The sequence below is a fragment of the Aulonocara stuartgranti genome, assembly GCF_965226115.1.
Source record: "Aulonocara stuartgranti genome assembly, chromosome: 6".
Lineage (NCBI taxonomy): Eukaryota > Metazoa > Chordata > Actinopteri > Cichliformes > Cichlidae > Aulonocara > Aulonocara stuartgranti.
In genome coordinates, this window is record NC_138944.1 from 20,819,116 (window position 1) to 20,845,231 (window position 26,116).

General features: G+C 39.7%; 1 protein-coding gene and 1 long non-coding RNA gene across 2 annotated transcripts in view; one reads left to right on the plus strand and one right to left on the minus strand.

Annotated features, from left to right (window-relative positions):
• Positions 1-4,218: 4,218 nt before the first annotated feature.
• LOC309707742 (uncharacterized protein) lies at positions 4,219-20,876 on the plus strand. The gene is made up of 11 exons (XM_082535240.1): positions 4,219-4,506; positions 12,075-12,317; positions 14,384-14,626; positions 17,387-17,629; positions 17,764-17,898; positions 18,016-18,110; positions 18,252-18,299; positions 18,403-18,621; positions 18,725-18,905; positions 18,992-19,162; positions 19,260-20,876. The coding sequence occupies exons 1-11, from the start codon at positions 4,491-4,493 to the stop codon at positions 19,349-19,351; spliced, it is 1,686 nt and encodes a 561-aa protein (XP_082391366.1). The 5' UTR covers positions 4,219-4,490; the 3' UTR covers positions 19,352-20,876.
• The window catches only part of LOC309707752, a 38,124-nt gene continuing 30,488 nt past the window's right edge, over positions 18,481-26,116 (minus strand). Inside the window, exons 2-3 of the long non-coding RNA XR_014277063.1 lie at positions 20,885-21,043; positions 18,481-18,567 (exon numbers count right to left, since the gene is read on the minus strand). This is a non-coding gene — a long non-coding RNA (uncharacterized lncRNA). The remainder of the gene's footprint in view (positions 18,568-20,884; positions 21,044-26,116) is intronic.

A 26,116-nucleotide genomic window follows, 5' to 3' on the forward strand; every position in this document is an offset into this window, starting at 1 on the left:
ATTGTTGCTGACTGTGCCCATCCCTCCATGGACACAGTGTACCGATCCTCTGATGGCTGTATCTAACATGGGAACACGTCATGTCACAAAGCTCAGAAGCTCTCAAACTGTTTATAAACAAGAAAATGAGCTGTCTGTACTCAAATAGGCTTGTCGGTCACCCGATATCAGTCCAATAAAGCATCTTTGAGATGTACTGGAATAGGAAATTTAGATTACAGATGTGCAGCCTACAAATCTGCAACAAATGTGTTATTCTATCATGTCAACATGGGCCAAAATCCCTGAAGCTGGTCTGGCTGTGCCTGCTGTTATTATGCTGTATGGTGTGTTTTGTTTTTTTCATTAATCCCCTTCTATCCCATAAAACACCACATGCACTTCACTATTAAAGCCACTAGATGGGGATGTTGCTCCATAAACCATAAACGGTAAAACGAACATACAACCAAGAGATGCACACACTAAAGATGTGGTTGTGAAGCTGAAATATGATGTCTTATTTTACAAGTTTATGCTGTAGAGGTGGCCTAGAAAGCAGATAAACTAACAAAGGTGACAAAAGTACAGACATTTTGCACGTTGTGTTAAAAAACACCCAATACTCAAGAAATCGTCAGAAAGTACAGTCTCTGAAATCAATCAAATTAAGAAAGTAAAAAGTAGCTTCCTGAAAGACAATTCTACCATTACCTTTAAATCCAACCTCTCCTTTTTCTCTCCTCTTTTCTTACGCCTTTCTCCATCTCTGAGTGAAGTTAGCTCACACTTTTTTTCCTCCATGGAGCTTTAGCTAGCAACACACTGCCACAAACTGCACAGGAACAATTTGTGTGTTCGCTGATTATTTTTCGAGCTGATAGAAACGTTATGTTGTGTAGAAACATCACTGCCTTTATGCTCATTCCTCTTCTGTAGCGCTAGTTAGATGCTGTCTACAACATACAGACAGCCGCACTCGCCTCGGCACACTTTAACCCGCACAAACGCCATTAATGATAGTGCTAAACCTAAAGTAATGAAAATGTAAGAAGCAGAAAATACAGATATTTGTGTTAAACTGTAGGAAGTAAAAGTAAAAAGTTGTCAGAAAAATAAATACTCAAGTAAAGTACAGATATCTGAAAATTCTACTTAAGTACAGTATTTATACTTCGTTCCTGTACTCAAGTATTTATTCTTCATTACTTCCCACCTATATAAACTGCACATTTAATCCATGAGATTTTAAAAACTTTTTCATTATTAGACTGGGTAACAATAAAAAACAACCTTTCCTTATTTTTTGTGTGTCTTTGTTGATAAGAAAAATAAACCTTCCTGGGTTTTTTTTTAAATTCCACCTTTTCCAAAGACAACCATCAGACCCTTTCATAAACAAAAAAACAAAAAACAAAGCATCACACATGTTAGCCAAGGTGGTTAGTAAGAGAAAACTTTTTTCTTAGGATGATAAATCACATTATTCTCAGTTACTTGCTAATGCTACACATATCTGTGCATGTGTGCAATAACACACAGATGACAACTGATCTCAGAGCAGTGAAAACAGAGCCAGCAGCAGCTCAGCTACCACTCTGATTTCCTGTCAAATTTCCATTGAAGTCCAGATGTTTATCCAAAATGTGCATGTGGGGCGATCGTGGCTCAAGAGTTAGGAGTTCGCCTTGTAATCGGAAGGTTGCCGGTTCGAGCCCCGGCTTGGACAGTCTCGGTCGTTGTGTCCTTGGGCAAGACACTTCACCTGTTGCCTACTGGTGGTGGTCAGAGGGCCCGGTGGCGCCAGTGTCCGGCAGCCTCGCCTCTGTCAGTGCGCCCCAGGGTGGCTGTGGTTACAATGTAGCTTGCCATCACCAGTGTGTGAATGGGTGGATGACTGGATATGTAAAGCGCTTTGGGGTCCTTAGGGACTAGTAAAGCGCTATATAAATACAGGCCATTTACCATTTTATATGTGCAAATAACCAGGATCAGCTGGTGGCCCCTCACCTTGCTCAACTCAAGCCTTGGTTAATGTGAAACAGACACACCCATAAAGAAATGACAATGCCAGAGACAGTGACAATAGAAACCTGCTCCTGAAGACAATATTCAACTGTGGCCACAAGATGGAACTAATTTACTGGGTGGTTGCAAACAGGCAACAGAGAGAGATGCACACAGAGAAAGAGATCATGTTTGCTTTGGTAGATTTTAAATTATATCTATTTTTCGATTTCACAGGACAAGCACAGCCTGCTTTGCTTACCCAGAACACCACAGTAAATTACAATACTTGCAGTAAAGTAATTACACTCTTCACAGGATAAGAACCGCAAAGTGCTTCACAATAATATAAAACAGATATACACAAAACAGCACAATCGAAGATACAGCAAAAATCTAGTTAAAAGCCAGTCTAAATAAATGAGTCTTAAGCTGATGTTTAAAAGAATAAATGCAATGAAGGCAAAGAATTCCACAACCTGGGGGCTACAACTCTAAAAGATCTCCTCTGGTCTTAAAATGTGTTTGTGGGAGTACCAACAGCCTTTGATTAAGTTGTTACAAATATGCATCAAAACACAGAGAATATATTACTGCCACCAATATGTTTAGCTTTTAACTAAAAAACAAACGTATCTATAATATTCATATCCAAATCATTTGTTTCTTTTCAATATATATTTATGGTAAATTCAATGTCAGCATAATGCACTATGGAATTTGAAAATGGATCTGCAGAGAAAGAGCATTCAGAGATATGGAGTCATGAAAAAGTTTGCGACTGCTGCTACACAAACAATGACAGCATGCATCTGAAATTTCAGTTGTGTAAAATCAATGGGTTTAAAGGAGGTGGTGGAGATAAACAAGAATGTGTTATGTCCAAAGAAAATAAGAATTTGAAACAAGACAAACTGGCACACAGTTTCTTGGCATAATCTAGATCCAGATACCATGCTGGGTCAAGAGGGAGGACATTTTTGCCTATTGCAAAGGTATTGGGATAAGGCTGCTTGCATTTGTTTTGTTTTTTTCCCCACTTTTAGAAAATCTGATGAGTGCAAGGCTTCGGATGGGCAAAAGACTTCAGCGTACATTTTCAAGACAAAGATTGCAAATCCCGTCAAACATCCACCAAAGAATTTGTGTTCCCTTTTGTACATGGTAACTATGAATTCAATGAAAATAAAATGAAATAAAATATACTGCACTCACCCATCAGTGCTGTCAACTATTCTCAGTCACGGTCTGGAGAAACCATTCTGAGCACTAGAGGGCAGCAGAGACTAAAGCCGCTTTCTGATCAATCTGCTACAGCATGACATGATGCAGTCAAGCTGTGAGCTGGAATGACTATTAAAAAGTAAAAGCTTTTCACCACTTGACATCCACTGTTTATATTTTTTTAATTGAATTATGATAAAGGATTTTGTATAAAATTGTTCCAAATCCAGATGCTTATTTAACAGCTGGGCCAACACATTACATAGAAATGATCTTCATGCACTGAACCAAATTTTATAAACATAAATCACTAGCTTCAGTCTTAACATATTTTCTATGTCCAAACACAGAATAAGATTTCAACCCCAGTGGTTACAGAGACATCTTGATCAAAACTGGAGGAGAGAGAGATTTTTATCTGATCTGTAAAACCTTCAAACAATGATGACAGCAAGATGAGAAAGCATTGTTCTTCACACTCACAACACTGCTGCACAGTAATGCTTCATGCACATTTGGTTAATTAATTTTTACAGCTCCTTTTGGAGCTTTTGGTGCAACGAAGTGTGTCTCTCACAATTATGCTACTTGTTATTTGTACTGATATATACATAAGAAAGAAAGAAAGAAAGGGACATTTTTGGTGCTCTCCAGAGTGTACCAAACCAGGTGTACCAGGTTTTATTCTTACAATCTTCCCTGAAACTGGCTGCTGGAAAGTAATTAGGGTGCTGTGTCCCTCATGTCTTGAGATCTTCCATTTCCTCTGTGCCTTTTGAATATAACACTTATTACCTCCTCACAACAAGCTCTTTAGAGCCTCATACTGGGTGCTGAATAATGCTTTCTGCGGACGCCTGGTTTCCAAGATTTAGTTGAAGAACTCTGTTGTTATCTGCTCCTGTTTTCTGGGATTTACTTTAATGATTAGAATATGCTCTTACCCAAAAGGTTGTCAACACAATTAGCACCGACAAACAACCACAATAGCTGCATCAAATAGAGATCTGTTCTTGTGAGTGTCTCACTGAATCTGATTATCATTGGACTAAACTAAACTAAAATAATTTAAATATGAATGCTGTGTTGGAGGCAAAAAAAAATGCATTCTTGAGGATTTTTCCTGTTCAAGAGATCTGAGTCTGCCTCTTCTTTAAACGCTTTCAAAGGAGCTTCATCTTAAAAAATGTTTTAGTACAACTTTGGTAAGCTGCACTGCTGGGTTGTCAGAGAATTACGGCTGCCGTAGTAGGAGCTTCGCGGAATACTCTGGGTCCAAAATGCCGTCCATTTCAGGTCCCAAAGTCAAACGAACACAGAGTTAAAAACGGTCTAAATTCTTTAATCTTTAATAAAATCATCATCGTTGCTGCTTTACCAGGTGTAATAATTAAGTTTAACGTCCAGGCATCCATGAAAACAGAAGTTATTAAATTTAACGGAGTTAGAAGTTAGCAGGAAGTTAAGCTCGCTACTTTCCACCTAAACATGACATACCATGTTCTGACTGAGAGATTTTTGAAACTAACTAAAACGTACAGCTCTGCCACCACTTCCGACATAAATGAAGACAGAAAACTAAACAGCAGTGGTGTTTGTATGGTTACTGAAGTTGGACTACCTGGAATATAATGTTGTGCTACGCGATTCCTAGCCACACAGCTATGTTAGCATAACATTAGCACAGTGAAGCTGGAGGATGAACGCCAACTTTTTTTCCCACTCGATAAAGGCAAGGCAAGGCAAGGCAAGTTTATTTGTATAGCACAATTCAACAACAAGGTGATTCAAAGTGCTTTACAGAGACATTAGAAACAAGAACAAATAAAAAGCATGATTTAAAATTTATTAAAACAAGCAAATAAACTAACTAACTAATTAACAAACAAACAAACAAACAACAGTATATAAAATCAAAACAGATAAAATCAGAACAGTAGATAAAATCAGTAGTTAAATGTAAGTTTTGACATTTAAGCTTAAAGTGTGGATTTGGTGCTTTATTCAAATGCAGCTGAGAACAGGTGAGTCTTCAACCTGGATTTAAATAAACTGAGTGTTTCAGCTGATCTGAGGCTTTCTGGGAGTTTGTTCCAGATATAAGGAGCATAAAAGCTGAATGCAGCTTCTCCGTGTCTGGTTCTGACTCTGGGAACTGATAAAAGACCGGATCCAGATGACCTGAGGGATCTGGATGGTTCATACTGGGTCAGGAGGTCATTGATGTATTTTGGTCCTAAACCATTCAGAGCTTTATAGGCCAGCATCAGAACTTTAAAGTCTATCCTCTGACGGACAGGCAGCCAGTGTAAGGACCTCAGAGCTGGACTGATGTGGTCCACTTTTTTGGTCTTAGTGAGGACTCGAGCAGCAGAGTTCTGAATGAGCTGTAGTTGTCTGACTGATTTTTTTAGGTAGACCTGTAAAGATGCTGTTACAGTAATCAAGCCTACTAAAGATGAATGCATGGACTAGTTTTTCCAGGTCCTGTTGAGACATCAGATCTTTTATCCTTGATATATTCTTGAGGTGATAGTAAGCTGACTTTGTTATTGTCTTAATGTGTTTTTCTAAGTTTAGGTCTGCATCCATCACTACACCCAAATTTCTCGCCTGGTTTGTGGTTTTTAGATGTATAGATTGAAGTTCTCTGGTGACCTGTAATCGTTTTTCTTTGGCGCCAAAGACTATTACCTCAGTTTTGTTTTTGTTTAGCTGGAGAAAATTGTGGCACAACCAGTCATTGATTTCCTCAATGCATTTACCAAGAGCCTGTACAGGGCCTCGGTCTCCTGGTGACATTGTGATATATATTTGTGTGTCATCTGCATAGCTGTGATAGTTTATTTTGTTGTTGTTTATAATCTGTGCCAGTGGGAGCATGTAGATGTTAAACAGAAGGGGTCCCAAGATGGAACCTTGGGGAACTCCACATGTGATACTTGTCTGCTCAGATGTGAAGTTACCTATTGATACAAAGTATTTCCTGTTTTCTACGTATGTTTTGAACCAGTTTAGTACAGTTCCTGAAAGACCTGTCCAGTTCTCCAGTCGTTTGAGTAATATGTTGTGGTCAACTGTATCAAATGCTGCACTGAGATCCAGTAAAACTAGGACTGACATTTTTCCACTGTCTGTATTCAGACATATGTCATTAAACACTTTGGTCAGAGCGGTTTCAGTGCTGTGGTTCTGTCTAAAACCTGACTGGAAGGCATCGTAGCAATTATTCTGTTTTAAGAAGTAACTGAGCTGTTGAGAAACTGCTTTTTCAATGATCTTACTTAAAAACGGGAGATTTGAGATCGGCCTGTAGTTGTTCATTTGTGTCTTGTCAAGATTGTCCTTTTTCAGTATAGGTTTGATTACAGCAGTTTTTAGTGATTCTGGAAACACACCTGATAATAAAGAAAAGTTGACGATCTGTAACAGGTCTGACTCTAAAGTCTTTGAGACCTTTTTGAAAAAACTTGTTGGCAGGACATCTAAACAGCAGGAGGAGGAGTTCAGTTGACCTAAGATGTCCTCCAGGTCTTTGCTGTTAATAGGTTGAAACTGTTTCATGGTGTTTAAACAGTTTTTTGGTGGACACAGTACATATCCTGGATCTGCTGTTGATGTACCAATTGCTTGTCTAATTTTTTGGATTTTTTCAGTGAAGAATTTGGCAAAGTCATTGCAGGCCATGGTTGAATGAAGTTCAGCTGCCACTGACACAGGGGGGTTTGTTAGCCTGTCAACTGTAGAAAATAAGACCCGAGCATTATGGCTGTTTTTAGTGATGATGTCAGAGAAGTAGGACCTCCTTGCATTCCTCAGTTGTAAATTATAATTGTGAAGTTCCTCTTTATAAATGTCATAATGAACCTGGAGGTTTGTTTTTCTCCATCTGCGCTCAGCTTTCCTACACTCTCTTTTTTCATTTTTCACCAGTGTGGAGTTTCTCCATGGAGACTTTTTCCTTCCAGAGATAACCTTCACCTTAATGGGAGCAATAGTGTCCATTACATTTAACATGTTAGCATTGAAGCTATTGACGAGCTCATTGACTGACCCTCTGGACAGGTCAGGTGTTAATGGGAAGACCTGGTTAAAAATTGCACTACTGTGTTCAGTTATACACCGTTTTGTGATCACTGTTGTTGATATATTTGTGTGGGCTGAGATTTTACTTTCAAAGAAAACACAGTAATGATCAGACAGGCCCACATCAGACACAGTAACCTTTGAAATGCTCAGGCCTTTGGAGATCAGTAGGTCAAGAGTGTGTCCTCTATTATGTGTGGCCTCTGTTACATGCTGAGTCAGCCCAAAGTTGCCCAGAGTGTTACTCAGGTCTTTAGTCCCTTTGTCCTGAGGGTCGTCCACATGAATGTTAAAATCCCCAGCAATAATTACACAGTCAAAATCAACACAGATCACAGACAGCAGTTCACTGAGGTCATTAAAAAAGTCTGTGCAGTATTTGGGAGGCCTGTAAACATTAAGAAACACAACTTTGGATGGAGCCTTCAGCTGTAAAGCCACATATTCAAAAGACTGAAAACTTCCAGGAGATAGCTGCTTACATTGAAATGATTCATTAAATAAGACAGCAACCCCTCCTCCTCTCCTGCTCGCCCTGACCTCACTGATAAAACTGTAGTTAGGAGGGGTCGTCTCGATGAGAACAGCTCCACTGTTACTTTGGTCCAACCAAGTTTCAGTTAAAAACATAAAATCAAGGCTGTGCTCAGTGATTAAATCATTAATTAAAAATGTTTTCCCAGCTAGAGATCTAATGTTTAATAAAGCCAACTTAAGTGTTAATAAAGGTTAACGTGAGGGATTCTGGTGGTCAGGGACAAATGCAATCGCATAGCAGGATGCTATACACGGGGCAAACTTCAGTCAGGAGAACAACTGAGATTATTCATCCACAATACGAGGTTAGTTATTAATATACTGCAACAACATGGGAATAGAGCAGCTGCGAGAGAATTCAACATTAATGTATCAATGTTACGGAAGTGGAGGAAGCGCAGTTTTTGGCTTTCCCCATATTTCAAAAGTGCTTCATCTCTTTGCTATGACTGTGAGCATAATTTGCAGATGATAATGGTTGTAGCCACTACGATGCTTTCGACCAAAACAGGCGCAGCTTGATGACATCATCAACATTCGCTATCGTGATAGAGCGGTATAGTCAAAATCTCTATCGTATATCGTTTCTATCGCAAAACCCTAGTTAATAGACCTCTCTGCATTGAATCGTACCTGTTATTAATCTCTGTCTCTCTTCCACAGCATGTCTTTATCCCGTTTTCCTTCTCTCACACCAACCGGTAGCAGCAGAGGGCCGCCCCTCCCTGAGTCCTGAGTAACCGCACATAGCAGCTATAGCATCACACCTAGCATCGGCAGTACCATCTGTAGCTTAGAACATTAAACACTTATTGTACTTACTAGGGGTGCAACGATATTCGTATCGATATTGAACCGTTCGATACAGTGCTTTCGGTTCGGTACGCATATGTATCGAACAATACAACATTTGTAATTTATTTTATCAACTTTCCTTCTGACGATGCTGTCTGTGTTGAGCGCTCAGTGAATCTGCGTTCGACTACTCCGCCTAGGCTGCACTGTCGAGCGCAGATCCACTGAGTGCTCAACACAGACAGCATAGTCAGAAGGAAGAGCGCAGGGCAAGCTAGCGAGACAGAAGTTAAGCTCTCCAGATCTGGCGTTTGGAATTATTTTGGTTTTCATGTGACGTATGACCCTGAAGGTAAGCGAGTCATGGACTAAAGTAAAACAGTATGTTGGATGTGCCGTGCAATGCTCAATTACATGGGTGGGAACTAGTGTGTTAGCGCAGTTAGCTCGTTAACGTGTTGGCCGTCTAGCCCCATGCACGGGGCGATCGGCGGTAGCTCGTTAACGGAGATTTGCCGTGTTGTGGCGTTAAGGTCATTTCAACGAGATTAACCTGAAATCACTAGTGGGAACACAACGAATATGACTGCACATTTACGCCGACATCATCCTAGTGCAAAGACAAAAACAACAAGCATGCTACTAACTTTAGCCGAGTCATTTAGACAGCTGTTAGCACATGATTCTCCTTATGCTGCTGAGAATATAGCCCGGAAGAAGCGGATAGTATAGCTTTTATTTTGGAAAGAGACATTTCTCTGTAATAAACTCTCTTTTCCAAAGATGAGTGATTCCTCAATCAGATACAGGGCTTGCAATATCGCTAGCCCGACGTCCTGGGGCTAGCGATTTTTTTCAGTCGGGCTACCAAAATCTATCTCTGCCCTGCCTGTCGGGCTATTGTAGGAAGAAAAATATATGTCAATGCTTTTGCATTCTTTCAGAAATGTAGCTGGGTAATTATGTCATTGGCATCGGTGAGCCACTGTCAATATGTGACATATTGAAATCGCGTTTGAATTTGCGCTTGTTTTTTTGCTTTCACTTTGCAATCGCGCGAACTGTGTATAGAGAGCGACAGCACTGATCTGTGAGTGATGAAAATTTGTGCACCAATTCCTCTGACATCGTCTTATTAATCGTTAGCTCACTATGCAAACATGACAAGTGAAATCTCCCGCAGCTTAAACATGTGAGAGGTTGATCGCGCAGAGAATCGCTGAGCTTATGTGAGTGCGTGTGTAAAAGCAGGAGGATATATATTTCATTTCTTCTGAGCCAAATAAGACAGGTCAGGGTGAAGAAGTGACAGCCAAAGAAAAGCTTACCACAAAACGGAGAAGTTATGACAAATCAGACTACAAGGCAAAAAGAAAGTGCAGCTTCATGGTTTCATGGACAAAAGAATTTCTGTGGCTGCAATATGACGAGCTAAATAACCAGGGCTGCACATAAGTGGTCCGCAGGTGCGCATTCGCTGTCAAAATAAAAAACGTGCACAAGGGTTAGGGTTAAATTTAAAAACTGTACTTTTGAGTTAAAATATATATTTATAATTTTAATAAATGACAAATTAAAAAGGCATGAACATTTTTTTTGTATCGAAAAAATATCGAACCGTGACACCAAAGTATCGAACCGAACCGAACCGTGAATTTTGTGTATCGTTGCACCCCTAGTACTTACTGTAAGGAACAACAAGATAAGTAAAACAACACACTACATTCTCACAGTTCCCGATTGTATTGGTGTTTTGTTTATTTTTTTTCAAATGTTTCTGAGCTTAATCGGCGAGAAAAATACATTGTCTAAACTTAACAGGTAGCTAACGAAAGCGAGTGACTCACCGGGACAAATAACTCGACACACGTTATTCCCTTTGTGGTCAGAGTTCGGGGCCTAATAAAAGAGTAGCTTATTAGCATTGATATGTAAAAAAAACAATTTGGTCTCATTATCTAGTTTGCAGCACTGCATACTTTGTTGAAAAAACACTTGACCGCCATTATTGCGAAGCTCTCATAGGAAGAGACAGCCAATGCTTCCTGCGCACAAGACGCAAGGTCGTAACGCAGCAAGACTGCATCAAAGCGCCCCCTTGTGACAATAATAGGCAATCGTTTTAGATGACAAGAGGGGAATTTGCAGCCCTGTATTTTGCATGGGTTAGACCAGGGGTCGGCAATCCTGGGCACTCCTGCCACGCAGCTGGCACGCGAAGGGTTAACTGATGGCACGACACCCAGTGAATTAATCTGAGAAGGTGTATTAAAAAATTAATGGCCGTGCCAGCGGAGCACATTGCAAATTAACTCGCGTAGACACATTAGTTGTACTGCTTCTTAATGACGGTATCTAAACTAACAACCCCATGTACCAGATTCAACTTGTAGTTGGCTAAAAATAACGTAGCCTACCAGTGAGAGGGACTTTGCTAGCTGGTAGTTTTTTCAAGCGATGTTGAAATTTCCACATTCCGACACTTCAAGGGCTTCAGGAGCTCTCCGCTCAGCGCAGCATCAGCACCGCGGAAATACACGGATACATCCGTAGACTCGAGCAGAATTCACAATGCGTTTTCGGGGCTTTTAGGTGTATGGACCAATGTTTTCTTTTATGATCAAACCAGAAAGCTTTAATGAGCAAGTGGATTTGGGTATGGAATCTGGCTGGACACAGATGACATTGAAATGCAGCTGACTGAACTGAAAAGGTTGACTCTGTGGGGGTCAAAGTTTGCAGAACTACGAACACAGCTGGAATCCATAGGTGTGCCTGTTCATGGAGCTTGCATTTTCACCTGCTGGACATCACTACCTGACAAGTTTAACTGTCTTCAGAACATTGCAGAGGCCTTATTGACAGTATTTGGCTCTACATATCTGTGTGAGCAGATTTTCTCTCACACGAAGAGTGTCCTCAGGTAGCCGTCTGCATGCTGGACACTCGGAGACCTATGTCTCTTATCATTGTTTTGAGGAGACCATAAATGGCATTTGCATTTTCCGTTGTACAGTTCATTTGCTGTTATGGAGTTCTTGTTCTTAATAAAAAGTGTCTTTTTTTTTTTCAAAATAGCTGATCTGTTCTATGCCAACATCTGCGAAAAAAATATAATTCTATAAAGGTGGTCTATATAGTGTGTATACCCATATGACTGAAGAAGAATTAGTTGAAATCTTTATTTCTTTATTTAAATCTTTATTTCAAATCTTTATTATTAGTTTATTCTTGGACTCAGCAGTAAAAAAAGATCAACAAGTGTCATGAAGATCTAAGTCTTAGTAGACCTAGTATGGACTCGTGTTGCTCTGTTTTTTATCAAAAGGATAAACTTGTTATTATAATTTAACCAATACTTCCTAAAATGGCATCAAAATCCTTCCAGTCCTGATGTCGAGCACTCTTTTTCACTACTGTGTTGTTGTTGTTGTTGTTGTTTATAGACTCTAAGAGCAGGATGGCTAAAAGAAAGGCCAGTCCTGAAAAGAAGACCCCCGTAAAAAGAGGGAGGGTCACTGAGCAGGCTGCTCCTTCCACCAGCTCAGATACACACCAGGTCAAAGCAGTGAAGAGTAAGGCCCAGCAAGATGGAGCGGGCACAACCAGTGCACCGAAGAAGATTAAACTTGCTGAGCCTACGAATGGAGACAGGGAGCAAGCGTCTTCCTCCGTGGACACTGGTAAAGGTAGGCTAATTAGTTGAGTGAGGGGTAGATTAAGTGCACAGCTGGTTGCTCGGTTTAAGATATTAGTGTTTGGGAGATACTTTTCTGTTGTACAGTTCATTTGCTGTTATGGAGTTCTTGTTACTGATAAAAAAAAAAGTGTATTTTTTTGTTTCAAAATAGCTGATCTGCTCTATGCCAACATCTGCGAACAAATATAATTCTATAAAGTTGGTCTATATAGTGTGTAACTGTTGATATAGAGCATAGGTGTCAAACTCTGGCCCGCGGGCCAAATTTGGCCCGCAGACTAATTACATTTGGCCCGCGAAGCCATACCAAATTACTATCAGAGCTGGCCTACTGGTATTATACAGCTAATATATATATTGTCTAGTATTAGGCTTTGCTTGTTCCATATTCAGTTTTTCAGCAAAACGTTTTTGAGTCTATAAGAAAAGATTCATTCTTATATCTGGAGCAATAAATATATTTCAATAAATATTACTGTTAGCCCGCGACTTTGTTCCAGTTTTGAATTTTGGCCCACTGTGTATTTGAGTTTGACACCCCTGATATAGAGCGTTATTAAATTTATTGCTAATGCAATCATATGGCACGTTGACTTCTAAGGAAATTTTAGATGGCACTTATCATCAGAAAGGTTGCTGACTCCTGGGTTAGACCTTCATATTAATTTTTTTTTAAAACTTTTTTAAGAACGCATTTTAACATTGGACTCAAAAATAAATAAATCCCCCGCTAACAAAAAAGGCTCTTCAAGTGCCAAATTGCTTTATATTTCTTCACTTAAATATACGGCCGCAAGTAGGGCTGACATGGGCCCCAGGTTTGATGTGTTCTGCCGTAAACTGGACAAACCAACATAAGGATGGAAGCCACTGTGGGACTTTTTCAGTAAGTTGAGCATGTGTTTTATAAGTTAATCAGTAAATTAACACCAATAGCTAGTTAACCCATAGCTATTCACACAAATGAATAGCTATGGGAAAGGTGATACAACCTCAAAAACGTGGTTGTCTCTAGATTTAAAAAGAGAAAAAAAGTCCAGTAGTTACACTATATAAAAAATAAATGCACAATTTGAAAAACAAAATTTATAGGTAGGTATATCGACTTCTCATTAAATTATATGAATTATTATGGCTTTGTCTGCCATAGTGTTTTTCTTTAAACTACTTAGGAACACTTTTACTGGCAGTCGGTGATGTCACTGAAAGGCAAGGTTCTGTTGCCATAGTCTCCTGAGTTTATTTTGAAAGCTAACTTACGGAACTCGCTTAAACAGCTTAGGAAAGACAAGCGCACACATATGAAGAAGTATTCCCTCATCACGGTGACATTTTCACTTTTAAACGGTCTCAAAAATTAACATGAAAAAGGAAACGAGAAAAAATACAAATTCAGGAGAAAATAAAGATCCAGGAGATCAAAGTAAGTAAACAAATACATCAAATCTGGGTAAAATCCCTCAAATAACAGAATCTACTTTTCTAAAAATGTTGACAGTCTGTGTATAAAATGAAACATTTGAATCCTACCCATATGGAAAAGATATATATAAATCTTATAAAGTTTGTATCTGTCTTGTGTGAAACTTGTATGTTTTGGATACTTACTAAAACAATATATGAAAGTAATGAGAAAGTGGCCACTTTCATGAGTAAATCATATAAGCCTGATATGATTCACTGTATGAAGTAGGCCACATCTTACGCAAGTCTTTTATAAATTTGTACTATTTCTTTTCCATATGGGTATGTTTGACTGAAAATAGCATAATTACAACACGTCTAATCAAAGAAAGGTTAATGGGGCACTTTGTCTTTTGGTAAAATAATGTGACAAGTTTATTCTTGGACTCAGCAGTAAAAACAGATCAACAAGTGTCATGAAGATCTAAGTCTTAGTAGACCTAGTATGGACTCGTGTTGCTCTGTTTTTTTATCAAAAGGATAAACTTGTTATTATAATTTAACCAATACTTCCTAAAATGGCATCAAAATCCTTCCAGTCCTGATGTCGAGCACTCTTTTTCACTACTGTGTTGTTGTTGTTGTTTATAGACTCTAAGAGCAGGATGGCTAAAAGAAAGGCCAGTCCTGAAAAGAAGACCCCCGTAAAAAGAGGGAGGGTCACTGAGCAGGCTGCTCCTTCCACCAGCTCAGATACACACCAGGTCAAAGCAGTGAAGCGTAAGGCCCAGCAAGATGGAGCGGGCACAACCAGTGCACCGAAGAAGATTAAACTTGCTGAGCCTACGAGTGAAGACAGGGAGCAAGCGTCTTCCTCCGTGGACACTGGTAAAGGTAGGCTAATTAGTTGAGTGAGGGGTAGATTAAGTGCACAGCTGGTTGCTCGGTTTAAGATATTAGTGTTTGGGAGATATTTTTCTGTTGTACAGTTCATTTGCTGTTATGGAGTTCTTGTTACTAATGAAAAAAAGTGTATTTTTTGTTTCAAAATAGCTGATCTGCTCTATGCCAACATCTGCGAACAAATATAATTCTATAAAGTTGGTCTATATAGTGTGTAACTGTTGATATAGAGCGTTATTAAATTTATTGCTACTGCAATCATATGGCACGTTGACTTCTAAGGAAATTTTAGATGGCACTTATCATCAGAAAGGTTGCTGACTCCTGGGTTAGACCTTCATATTAATTTTTTTTTAAAACTTTTTTAAGAACGCATTTTAACATTGGACTCAAAAATAAATAAATCCCCCGCTAACAAAAAAGGCTCTTCAAGTGCCAAATTGCTTTATATTTCTTCACTTAAATATACGGCCGCAAGTAGGGCTGACATGGGCCCCAGGTTTGATGTGTTCTGCCGTAAACTGGACAAACCAACATAAGGATGGAAGCCACTGTGGGACTTTTTCAGTAAGTTGAGCATGTGTTTTATAAGTTAATCAGTAAATTAACACCAATAGCTAGTTAACCCATAGCTATTCACACAAATGAATAGCTATGGGAAAGGTGATACAACCTCAAAAACGTGGTTGTCTCTAGATTTAAAAAGAGAAATAAGGTCCAGTAGTTACACTATATAAAAAAATAAATGCACAATTTAAAAAACAAAATTTATAGGTAGGTATATCGACTTCTCATTAAATTATATGAATTATTATGGCTTTGTCTGCCATAGTGTTTTTCTTTAAACTACTTAGGAGCACTTTTACTGGCAGTCGGTGATGTCACTGAAAGGCAAGGTTCTGATGCCATAGTCTCCTGAGTAGGGATGGGTACCGGTGTCGGTTCTGACATAAACGGTAGTAACCAGACCGAAAAGCAGCGCACATTTCGGTGCTTTATTTCGGTGCTTTTTTTTCCTGAGCTGTGATAAACTTCTAGCCAATCATTTTACGTTTCCGAGGATAGTAGGCGGGTCCAGGTACGTGCGTTCTTTTAGAGCAGAGCTACAGATTAAAAATGTCCAAGGCGAAGCGGTCAAAAGTCTGGCTGTACTTCACAGCAAAATATGCAAACTCAGCAGCCTGCAACAAGTGCTTTAAGCTGATACTGTGATACTGTCAAAGGAGGTAACACCTCGAATCCGACGAAACACCTAGCGACGCATAGCGTTTTTTTTAAAGCCGAGAAATGCGCCGTATTTGATAGCTTGCTGCGAGACCTCACACCGAGCACATCTACTGCGGGTGGGTTGCCTGTTATGCAACATCCCCCAAAAACACGAAGAGGAGAGTCCTGGCCCCTAGCCCTGCCAGTGTAGCAGAAATGATGACGGATGATGATGCAGCAGCAGCCGTTCTTCTCTGCGTGAGTAGCTTAATGTTGTTCGTGTGTAATTTACGTTGAGTAGGCTAACTACGTTATTACATTAATGCATGTAAGGTGAACTAGCAAACATCATCATAGCTACATGCAGCTGTCCTCTTGTTTGATGGCAGATACTCGCTTCACCCTGGCCAAAAAGGCTAAAAAGACCAAAGAAAAAGTGGAAAACAGTTAAACATGAGAGGTTTAGGACAAAGTTTGTGTTTTTTCCATTGTTTAAGCACTGCTTCCAGCCAAGAGTGATGCCATATATGCCCCATAGCTGCAGAAAAGGCTAACATTGTTATCTTTTTACAAAAAACAGCTGAACATGAGAGGTTTTTGGACCAATTTTGTGCTCTCCATTCTTTAAGCACCGGTTTGAGCACCGTTTGAGCACCGGCACCGTTTCAAAAGTACCGGTTTGGCACCGGTATCGGATAAAACCGAAACGATACCCATCCCTACTCCTGAGTTTATTTTGAAAGCTCACTTACGGAACTCGCTTAAACAGCTTAGGAAAGACAAGCGCACACATTTGAAGAAGTATTCCCTCATCACGGTGACATTTTCACTTTTAAACGGTCTCAAAAATTAACATGAAAAAGGAAACGAGAAAAAATACAAATTCAGGAGAAAAGAAAGATCCAGGAGATCAAAGTAAGTAAACAAATACATCAAATCTGGGTAAAATCCCTCAAATAACAGAATCTACTTTTCTAAAAATGTTGACAGTCTGTGTATAAAATGAAACATTTGAATCCTACCCATATGGAAAAGATATATATAAATCTTATAAAGTTTGTATCTGTCTTGTGTGAAACTTGTATGTTTTGGATACTTACTAAAACAATATATGAAAGTAATGAGAAAGTGGCCACTTTCATGAGTAAATCATATAAGCCTGATATGATTCACTGCATGAAGTAGGCCACATCTTATGCAAGTCTTTTATAAATTTGTACCATTTCTTTTCCATATGGGTATGTTTGACTGAAAACAACATAATTACAACACGTCTAATCAAAGAAAGGTTAATGGGGCACTTTGTCTTTTGGTAAAATAATGTGACAAGTTTATTCTTGGACTCAGCAGTAAAAACAGATCAACAAGTGTCATGAAGATCTAAGTCTTAGTAGACCTAGTATGGACTCGTGTTGCTCTGTTTTTATCAAAAGGATAAACTTGTTATTATAATTTAACCAATACTTCCTAAAATGGCATCAAAATCCTTCCGGTCCTGATGTCGAGCACTCTTTTTCACTACTGTGTTGTTGTTGTTGTTTATAGACTCTAAGAGCAGGATGGCTAAAAGAAAGGCCAGTCCTGAAAAGAAGACCCCCGTAAAAAGAAGGAGGGTCACTGAGCAGGCTGCTCCTTCCACCAGCTCAGATACACACCAGGTCAAAGCAGTGAAGCGTAAGGCCCAGCAAGATGGAGCGGGCACAACCAGTGCACCGAAGAAGATTAAACTTGCTGAGCCTACGAGTGAAGACAGGGAGCAAGCGTCTTCCTCCGTGGACACTGGTAAAGGTAGGCTAATTAGTTGAGTGAGGGGTAGATTAAGTGCACAGCTGGTTGCTCGGTTTAAGATATTAGTGTTTGGGAGATATTTGTGTGTATGATCTAATACGCTGATGTGCTTTTGGTGTTTTCCACATCTGCAGACTGCAGTCAAAACACAAAGGGGTGCACAAAAAATGGCAGAAACAAGTCTGCGGGAGACAGCAAAGAGTCACCCAAGAAAAAGAAAAAGGACAAAACCAAAAACGTCGTCCAAAATCCAGCAGCCGACCAGCAACGTAAGTAGCAAGCAGCTTGGCTTTTATACTCAGGTGAAGAGCAAAATGAACATTTAGGGTACAGCAGAGAGTAATTTGTGTCACAGCTGTAGTAAAACAACATTTGGGTCTTTTCAGGGGAATACCAAGCCAGATATGTGCAGGAGCACCATCTAGGAAATGGCGGCTGTGGAGCAGTGTTTGCTGGCTACAGGATAACAGATCATTTCCCAGTAAGTGTTCAGATGGTGGGAGTAAGACAGGCAGTAATGCAGATAACGGATAATATCGTCAGCTGAGCATTAAAGGTGCCGTTTTACACCTTTAATGATGTCATACTGAGGAAATGCTCACCAATGCTCTGTGTCTTTTAGGTAGCCATCAAACACGTTCCCAAGAACAGAATCCCCATCAAAGTGACGGTAAGTGTGCAACACTTGAACTGTTTTTACATTCCTGGACTGAGTGCAGCGTTCACCTGTGAAACATCTGTTCCTCATCATCCACTTTGTTGTAATATATCAGGATGAAAACGGGAAGGAAGTCTCAGTGGAAGTGGCCATTTTGCTGAAGCTTGCAGCTGAAGCAGATGGATCAGTGGGAACGTCGGCTCCTGTGTCTCTGTTGGACTGGTTTGACTTTGGCACAGAGCTGATCCTGGTGCAGGAGAGACCTGTCCCCGCGGTGGACCTGTTTGAATACATAAGAGAAAATGGAGGATGTTTACCAGAAGGAAAGGCCAAGGTAAGTTGACTGGAAGAGCCTTAGACTGTACAGCACTGAAAGCACAGAGTATCAGAGAAGCATCAACCTGTTGACTCATTACTGTCTTTTTCATCTTTTCCAGGTAATTCTGAAGCAACTGGTTGATGCAGCAAAGGACCTGGAAGAGAAAGACATCTTTCACCGGGACATCAAGAGTGAGAACATTCTGATTGAGACCGGCTCAGATGTGCCTCGAGTTCGTATCATTGACTTTGGCCTGAGCTGCTTTGCTACGGAGCAATCGCAGTTCTGCTTCTTCTATGGTAACATATTCAGCTCCTGCTCTTCACAGATGTAGCAATTTGTGCCTTTTGTTTTAGAAGAAATTGTAATTGTGTCTGTTTATTAGGTACACCTATCCACAGCCCTCCCGAATGTTACTGGGGCAAAAAATACAGGCCTGGACCCACCACGGTGTGGCAAATGGGAGTGGTGCTGTACGAAGCGCTTCATGTGGGGGACTTTAATATCATGACGTTCATTGAAAACAAACTGAAATTCAACGAGCATCTGTCCCCACGTAAGAAAACATCACACTTCAAGATTCACTGATGGCTTGGATCACTGGAACTATTATCTTCATCTTTTCTCTCCTTTCTTTCTTTCTTTCTTTCCAGACTGCCGGAATTTCCTGGATGCGTGTTTAACCGATGTCCCGGAGAAGCGCCCAACGCTGGGGGACCTCCAGCGTCACCCCTGGCTCAGATAAACCCATCTCTCACACACACACATTTCATATATTATCATATAAGTGTGATACGTGACCTAACTTTCTTTTTTTGTCTTTCTTTCATTTTTTTGGTTTTTTTTTAACAGGAAAAGGTTGTTTTTTGGGTTTTTTTGGCCAATTCTAAATTTTGCTATCCTGAAATTCCTGTAACCCCCCCAGCCATCCCAGGAAAGGGGATCTCTCTTTGAATTGGCTTTCCCGAGGTTTCTTCCCATCATTCTGGCCCCCCGGGGAGTTTTTCCTCGTCTTCATAGAGAGCTTGGGCTGGGTCAGGAGCTTCATCAAAATTGGCCTTATTTGATTAGGTTAATGTAATAAAATTACGTTGATGTAATCAAAATTAGTAAAAATCAAAAGATTTAACTTAAACTTCCATTAAAACTTGTTTAACTCAACTTTGCTGAGAATACTCTTTCATTACCATGTCAAGGATTGTTTTTTACTCATGATGCATTTTGACAAGTAAGAAAACTGAAAACTCAATCAGGTTAAAGTATGCACAACGAAAGTCACACTGTCACTGCTCTGAAGACTCGCATCTGTTGCCCTAACCTCTAATGCGTCTCAACAGATTTCCTGGATCTAACAGAGGTTGCAACAGTTTTTCCTTCCCACTGTTGCTGATTGTTTGCTCATAGTGGGCTCTCTGATTGGTGGGATTCATTTTCTAATAGTATAGGGTCTCTGCCTTCCAATGTAAAGTGCCTCTAGACAACAGATGTGACTTGTTGCTATAGTTAAGGTTGAATTGAATCATTAATGTCCATTCAGTAGTGAAAATTTTATATTTCTTAATAGGGGTGGGTTTTGATGATCAATTTATCGATTAAAATCGATTCTGGCTTGGATAACGTGATATCGATTCATTAAAACCTGAATCGATTTTTAAATAAATTTATTTTGCCCGAAACGCCAGAATCTCAGGTTAAACCTCACAAAATTTCTACAACCACCAAACCGCTAAAACAGTAAATGAGAGCAGGTACACGGATTATGCACAAAGATGTAAACACAAAACGCGGACCCGACGGATCAGAATCACTGAGATGTGGCTTTCTCACCCGCCGGCACGTACGCTTAGCTGTGTCTCTAATCAAACCTCTGTAACTTTGCTCTGCTTCACTTCGTTTTTGACTGCACAATATTTTTAATGTCATCTGGTATAAAAACCCAGACCAAGTCTCGCAAGCGTCAGCTTTCTTTTTATAGATATAAAAATATAGATATGTACTGATAAGTGATCAGAATTATAATATTTCTGACTGTCTGAGGCAAAATTTCCCTGATTCAAATCGAATCGAAACAAATCAAATCGTGGATCGAATCGATTCGGGACCTTGTGAATCGGAATCGAATCGATTCTAGAAATCAGTGACGATACCCAGCCATATTTCTTAATATCCATCTATACTCAATGTGAATTCCATAAATTTAATAGAGCTGTTTGACTGATCACCTAATGTGTGACAAAAGAATCCACTGTGATGCTAATGACCGTCTGCGCTCTCTTACCTGTCTGTAAAAGTTGGCCTTGTCTCTCTCACTCTGCCTTCTCTCACTCGTTTCCCAGTCCAGTCACGCCTCTCTCCTCTGTTGCAGAAGTTCCAGCCCGTGCTCTTCCTGTGTTCCGCATGCCCGACTGTTTCTCTGCCCCCTGGTTTCCCACGTCACCTGTGCAGAGTTTCTGTTAATGACCGTGCTCCTGTTTAAGTTGATTCCTCTCATGAATAAATCTTGTAAATATTTCAAGTGATTGAGTCTGCTCTTAGGTCCAACTGCACTCTCATTTCCAGTTTGTGACATGGGCTTTTCTTTCTTTCCTTTGCATTATTGTCAGGTCTTTACCTTTCAATATAAAGTGCATAGGAGGCAAACGTTGTTGTGATGTTGGCGCTACATTAATAAAAGTGACTTGAAATTGAATAAGTGCAAGAAGACACAGCTGAGCTCAATCTAAATAATAGAGCAATTGAAAATAAAACTAAAGGCAAAGTACAAGAGACAAAAAACTGAAAACAGAAACTGAACTAATTACACACAGAGACAAGAGACTAACACTCAACTAGTCATAGAAACACAGGGGAGGTTACAGCTAATCAAAACACACCGAAATATCAAATTCAAAGAATTCTTCCCCTCAACCACAACCGCTCACAGCAGATGGCTGCCCCTCTCTGAGCAAGACATGTCCGTCAATGCACATATTAAACAAATATGTAGGACTGCTTTCTTCCATTTGGGCAACATCTCTAAAATTAGAAATATCCTGTCTCAGAGTGACGCTGAACTAGTTCATGCATTTATTACTTCTAGGCTGGACTACTGTAATTCATTACTATCGGGAAGTCCTAGAAACTCCCTGAAAAGCCTTCAGTTATCCAAAATGCTGCAGCAAGAGTCCTGACAGGGACTAGAAAGAGAGAGCAGATTTCTCCTGTATTGGCTTCCCTGCATTGGCTCCCTGTTAAATCTAGAATTGAATTCAAAATCCTGCTCCTCACATTCAAGGTCTTAAATAATCAGCCCTTATCTTATCTTAATGACCTTGTAGTGCCATATCACCCTATTAGAGCACTTTGCTCTCGCACTCCAGGCCTACTTGTTGTTCTTAGAGTATTTAAAAGTAGAATGGGAGGCAGAGCCTTCAGTTTTCAGGCCCCTCTTCTGTGGAACCAGCTTCCAGTTTGGATTCGGGAGACAGACACTATCTCTACTTTTAAGATTAGGCTTAAAACTTTCCTTTTTGCTAAAGCATATAGTTAGGGCTGGACCAGGTGACCCTGAATCCTCCCTTTGTTATGCTGCAATAGACATAGGCTGCTGGGGATTCCCATGATGCATTGAGTTTTTCCTTTCTAGTCACCTTTCTCACTCACTATGTGTTAATGTGATATAATTTGAAGCATGCGCGGTAACGATATATATCGTGATATATTCTTTTCCACAACGTATTTTCCACGCTATAAAGCACACTTAAAATCCTTTCATTTTCTCAAAAATCGAGAGTGCGCCTTATGTATGAATTCTGGTTGTGCTTACTGACCTCGAACCGATTTGGGCGTGCAGAAATCTGTTAAATTAATGTAGTTTACAGTGATTGGAATATCTATGCTACACCTCTGTGTTTGCATTTTGCAACAGCATGTAGACAATTTTTAAAATGCAGGGCGAGTCGCCGTTTTGCCTTTTTTTTTTTTCCAGGAAATGGTAGTAAATAGACAAAATATTCTGTCTGCACACAGACCAGACTGCAGGTCTGTAGCTTCTAATATCGTAATACTTGCCAATTTTCATGCATTGTGCAGAAGAGGGACTCAAAGTCGAAACCACTGTTCCTGTCTTACGTTTGAAGTAGTCACAGAGGACAAGTACTTCTACAATGTTAGTACTTATAGTAATTGCAGGTAAGGCTTTGATTTCTGGATCTTTTATAGCATCCTGTAACGTTCATGAACACTATGCTAAATGCAGCATGCTCACATGATGGAGTCTGGAGTATGGCTTAGCACTAGAGCTTGCTTTGGTGTACCAATGTACCGCATATCTGAATGTTAAACAGTGTTCACCATAATGATGCCATCAGAATGGTCCAGCAGAAAATTAATTTACTTTGTTATTTCATTTTAAAAAAATCTAATCATCAACATTATGCTTGGTTTCTGCTACAAAAACAGGTGAGTATTTAATATTCTTATTACTAAATCTTATGACTTAATTTTACTTGTAAAAATATGTCAGTACAGTTCAGGTGAATGGACACAGTGACCTTTTGGGACTGGACTGGACCCCCAGGGCATGTGCAAAACCCCTATGCTAATGATATAGTTTCCCTGGTTCCTTTGACAGAAAACGTACTGGATTTCTAATATCAGTCATATCACCACTAAATAAAGAAAATGGCAATTTCAGGCAATTTTAGACATCAATTAAAGCAAATCAAAGCAAAAATATACAAAAATATAACAAAACAACCAACCAACAAAAAAACAAAGACACGGAAACTAGAAGTACAAAATTATAACTAACTTCAGTGAGTGTTCGCGAGAGTACTTTGGCATCCAGAGTCGAAAGAAATGCATGAAGTTAGTCTAATTGATCATTCATCATGTGAGTGTGATTGGTTGTCTGTCTCTTTGTGTTAGCCCTGATTGATTGGTGACCTGCACACAGTACACCCTTCCTCTTGCCCTGTGGCAGCTGGGATAGTCCAACGCTGGAGGTTGCTGCTTGGACAAAGTACATAATAACAAATATGTGCACGTTATGTTTCAAGCAAACTTGCAAAATTAAATGTGCAAAATTTTTGTATTCAAATTTTAAAAATATGAATCATTTTCAGGTAGGATTAAAAACAAACAAACAAAAAAAACCTTTGAAGGTCCCCAAAGTCATTGATCCTGTGAAAATACTGAGCATGAGTGGAAAATCTGAAGCCAATTCCAAAATCAAAGTAAAATCATTGTTAAACCCCTGAAGAAGTCATCGTTCCTTGTAAACAAGTGTTTTAATTCCTCTGTTCATCCCTTTTCTAATTATGGAAAACATGTCTGTCATGCAGTAAAAGTGCAGTTGACTTATCTGATCTTGTTTTATCTCTCATGTGGAAGCTACACATTCAGTTCACCACCAGCAGGACGATTTTCAAACGGTGTGTTTTGAAATCTGAATTCAAAGATCAAAAGCGTGTTCCCATCGAGGGGACTGGGCAGATCATCAATGGTTAGAGGCAACTACTGACCTCGTGTCCAATCCAGTCTGTCAGCTGTCAAATGAAAACCATTCCTTCTTTAAAGTACTCTCTCTGCACATTATACCTATAGTGTGTAAACCACTTTTTCATTGCAATCACAAGAACATTGTGTTTGAACCTCATCGGGAAAAGTGGGGGCTTTTGTTAGCAGGCTTGTCACGTTATCTATTCAGGACAGTAACACATCAGGCTGCCTGCATTTGTTCTTGTGGTATGGATTTTGTTTGGATTTGTTGCTGTCCAGGGTCCTGCTTCAATCCTCGCCACGAGGAAGCTGCAGAGCAAGGCAAGTAGGTAAAGAAATATATAGGACGTGAGGTGCAGGATGAAGCAGATTATTTGAAAGGTATGCTGCCTGCTGTGAAATATATATGAAGGCTTTGAAAGCATAGATCCATGTCAAGGCTGTGCACATATTTACAGCACTTTTTTTCTCTTACTGAGCACTCAAAGAGCCTCTGCATTCCTCATTCACATGTTCACACACATATTTATACCACACTTTAATCGCTGCACTTTATCATGCACAAACTTACACTTTTGGTGCAGAAAACTAAATGTTTAATAAAAACATAGGACAAAATATATTAAATGTATTCACTTGTTCTTCACTTTTTCCACATTGTGTCATGTTACAACCTTATTCCAAAAAGGATGACATTAATTTATTCATCTCAAAATCCTACACACAATACCAGATAACAATGAAAGTTAACAAATTCTTTAAAACCAAAAACCAAAGATGTAGTATTCACAGCCTTTGTCATGATACGTTTTCCCCTGATCACTACATGATAGGGGTCCAACTGCATTACTTTCAGTTGATTGGGCAAAGTTAAAGTTGACACGTCATGTCAGAACACAAACCAGGCCAGGGAATTGTCCAGCAACTGAGACAAGATCATATCAATGCACAGATCTGATAGATACATACAGAAAAAGATGCAGAAAAAAATCTGTAGCATTGTCCCAGTGAGCACAGTGCCCTCCATCATTTGGTAAAGGAAGAAGTTTGAAACCAGCAGGACTATTCCTGTAGCCTGCTGCCAGGCCAATCTGAGCAATCAGGACAGAAGGCCCTTAGTCAGGGAGGTGACCAAGAACCCACTGGCCACTCTGACAGAGCTCTAGTGTGGCTCTGTGGAAAGAAGTGAAAGTTCTAGAAGGACAGCCATTTCTGCAGCACTACACCAATCAGGCCTGTATGATAGAGTGGCCAAACAGAAGCCACTTTTCAGTAAAAGTCACATGACAGCCCATCTGCAGTTTGCCAAACAAAAATTCTCTGGTCTCATGTCTGGAGGAAACCAGGCACTGCTCATCACCTGGCAAATACCATCCCCAGAGTGAAGCATGGTGGAGGCAGTATCAATTCTATAGCGATGTTTTTTCAGCATCAACAGGCAGACTAGTCAGGTTAGAGGGAAAGATGAACGCAGCAATGTAAAGAAACATCCTTGATGATAACCTGCCACAGAGCGCTCTGGAGGTGAAAAATGAATTGAATCCATTTTATATGACAAAACGTGCAACAAATGAAGCGCTGTGAATACTTTCTGGATGCACTACAAAGAAAAACAAATATCTATAGGTAAACCTTTAAAAATGATTCTGAACTTTTTTTATTTACTTAAATAATACATTTCATCTTTTTAACATATCAGTAGAAATTAAAATGAAATGCTTTCATTTTAATTTTATTCATCTGATAGATTTCAAACCACTAGTAGACAGGAGCCCATTCACAAAAATGTATTTTGGGTGATAAATGAAGAATTTTGGCTGATAAATATATTGCACTAGGGCTGCCACAATTAGTCGACTAGTCACGATTACGTCGACTATCAAAATCGTCGACAACTGATTTAATAGTCGACGCGTCATTTGAAGGACACAGGAGGATTTAAGAGTGTAATAACGGACTGAAACAGAAGATGGCAGCACTGCATGTACAAGGATGCCAGCTGCCATTAAACCCCGAAGAAGAAGAAGAA